The sequence below is a fragment of the Oncorhynchus clarkii genome, chromosome 3 (genome assembly GCF_045791955.1).
Source record: "Oncorhynchus clarkii lewisi isolate Uvic-CL-2024 chromosome 3, UVic_Ocla_1.0, whole genome shotgun sequence".
In the NCBI taxonomy this organism is placed as follows: Eukaryota; Metazoa; Chordata; class Actinopteri; order Salmoniformes; family Salmonidae; genus Oncorhynchus; species Oncorhynchus clarkii.
Genome location: NC_092149.1, coordinates 3745028 through 3747527, shown reverse-complemented (window position 1 = coordinate 3747527; position 2500 = coordinate 3745028). Strand labels below are relative to the sequence as shown.

Here is a 2500-nt window from a genome sequence, read left to right as displayed (position 1 = left end):
AACTACACCTCTCCTCATATAACAGTCCAACCTGATGTCAGAACTACACCTCTCCTCATATAACAGTCCAACCTCAGACATGATGTCAGAACTACACCTCTCCTCATATAACAGTCCAACCTGATGTCAGAACTACACCTCTCCTCATATAACAGTCCAACCTGATGTCAGAACTACACCTCTCCTCATATAACAGTCCAACCTGATGTCAGAACTACACCTCTCCTCATAAAACAGTCCAACATGATGTCAGAACTACACCTCTCCTCATATAACAGTCCAACCTCAGACATGTCAGAACTACACCTCTCCTCATATAACAGTCCAACCTGATGTCAGAACTACACCTCTCCTCATATAACAGTCCAACCTGATGTCAGAACTACACCTCTCCTCATATAACAGTCCAACCTCAGACATGATGTCAGAACTACACCTCTCCTCATGAAACAGTCCAACATGATGTCAGAACTACACCTCTCCTCATTAAACAGTCCAACCTGATGTCAGAACTACACCTCTCCTCATATAACAGTCCAACCTGATGTCAGAACTACACCTCTCCTCATATAACAGTCCAACCTGATGTCAGAACTACACCTCTCCTCATATAACAGTCCAACCTGATGTCAGAACTACACCTCTCCTCATAAAACAGTCCAACCTCAGACATGATGTCAGAACTACACCTCTCCTCATATAACAGTCCAACCTGATGTCAGAACTACACCTCTCCTCATATAACAGTCCAACCTGATGTCAGAACTACACCTCTCCTCATATAACAGTCCAACCTCAGACATGATGTCAGAACTACACCTCTCCTCATATAACAGTCCAACCTGATGTCAGAACTACACCTCTCCTCATATAACAGTCCAACCTGATGTCAGAACTACACCTCTCCTCATATAACAGTCCAACCTGATGTCAGAACTACACCTCTCCTCATATAACAGTCCAACCTGATGTCAGAACTACACCTCTCCTCATATAACAGTCCAACCTGATGTCAGAACTACACCTCTCCTCATATAACAGTCCAACCTGATGTCAGAACTACACCTCTCCTCATATAACAGTCCAACCTGATGTCAGAACTACACCTCTCCTCATATAACAGTCCAACCTGATGTCAGAACTACACCTCTCCTCATATAACAGTCCAACCTGATGTCAGAACTACACCTCTCCTCATATAACAGTCCAACCTGATGTCAGAACTACACCTCTCCTCATATAACAGTCCAACCTGATGTCAGAACTACACCTCTCCTCATATAACAGTCCAACCTGATGTCAGAACTACACCTCTCCTCATATAACAGTCCAACCTGATGTCAGAACTACACCTCTCCTCATATAACAGTCCAACATGATGTCAGAACTACACCTCTCCTCATAAAACAGTCCAACCTGATGTCAGAACTACACCTCTCCTCATATAACAGTCCAACCTGATGTCAGAACTACACCTCTCCTCATATAACAGTCCAACCTGATATCAGAACTACACCTCTCCTCATATAACAGTCCAACCTCAGACATGATGTCAGAACTACACCTCTCCTCATGAAACAGTCCAACATGATGTCAGAACTACACCTCTCCTCATTAAACAGTCCAACCTGATGTCAGAACTACACCTCTCCTCATATAACAGTCCAACCTGATGTCAGAACTACACCTCTCCTCATATAACAGTCCAACCTGATGTCAGAACTACACCTCTCCTCATATAACAGTCCAACCTGATGTCAGAACTACACCTCTCCTCATATAACAGTCCAACCTCAGACATGATGTCAGAACTACACCTCTCCTCATATAACAGTCCAACATGATGTCAGAACTACACCTCTCCTCATATAACAGTCCAACCTGATGTCAGAACTACACCTCTCCTCATATACGTACTTTGTGAATGTATTTTTAAAATGGTCAAATAACATGAATCAACTGTTTACTATTTGTCCCCCCCCCCCCCAGAACCCCCCAGGACAGAGGTCTACTGCCGCCCCCTCCCTGCCAACTCCTCCCTCCACCATGGCCTCTACCACCACTTCTCCAGCTTCCCCGCCTGCAGACAGAGAGAGCCTCTACCCACCATTCTGCTGAAGACCAGTCCTGACCCCAACAGTCTGCCGCCCAGCGACCTGCAGGCGTCTCCGGAGTGGAGCGACCCCGTGGACATCAACTGCCCCGGCACACAGGTCAACAACTAATACTACCCACTGAGCTGATATCTGCCATTTAGGTTGGACATGCTTGCAGACATTTTGTTTTAATGTATGGGGTGTTCCTGAGAATCAGACCCACTATACTGGCGTTGCCAGCCACACAACATTATCCCCTACCAGCACCCATAGACACAACATTATTCCCTACCACCACCCATAGACACAACATTAGCCCCTACCACCACCCATAGACCCATTATTATCCCCTACTACCACCCATAGACACAACATTATTCCCTACCACCACCCATAGACCCAAC

General features: G+C 45.7%; 1 protein-coding gene across 1 annotated transcript in view; it reads left to right on the top strand.

The window, feature by feature from the left end:
* LOC139405578 (intermembrane lipid transfer protein VPS13B-like) overlaps positions 1-2500 on the top strand; it is a 63763-nt gene that overhangs the window by 40467 nt on the left and 20796 nt on the right. Inside the window, exon 12 of the mRNA XM_071147989.1 lies at positions 1990-2213. Within this exon, the coding sequence (XP_071004090.1) occupies positions 1990-2213 (224 nt within the window). The remainder of the gene's footprint in view (positions 1-1989; positions 2214-2500) is intronic.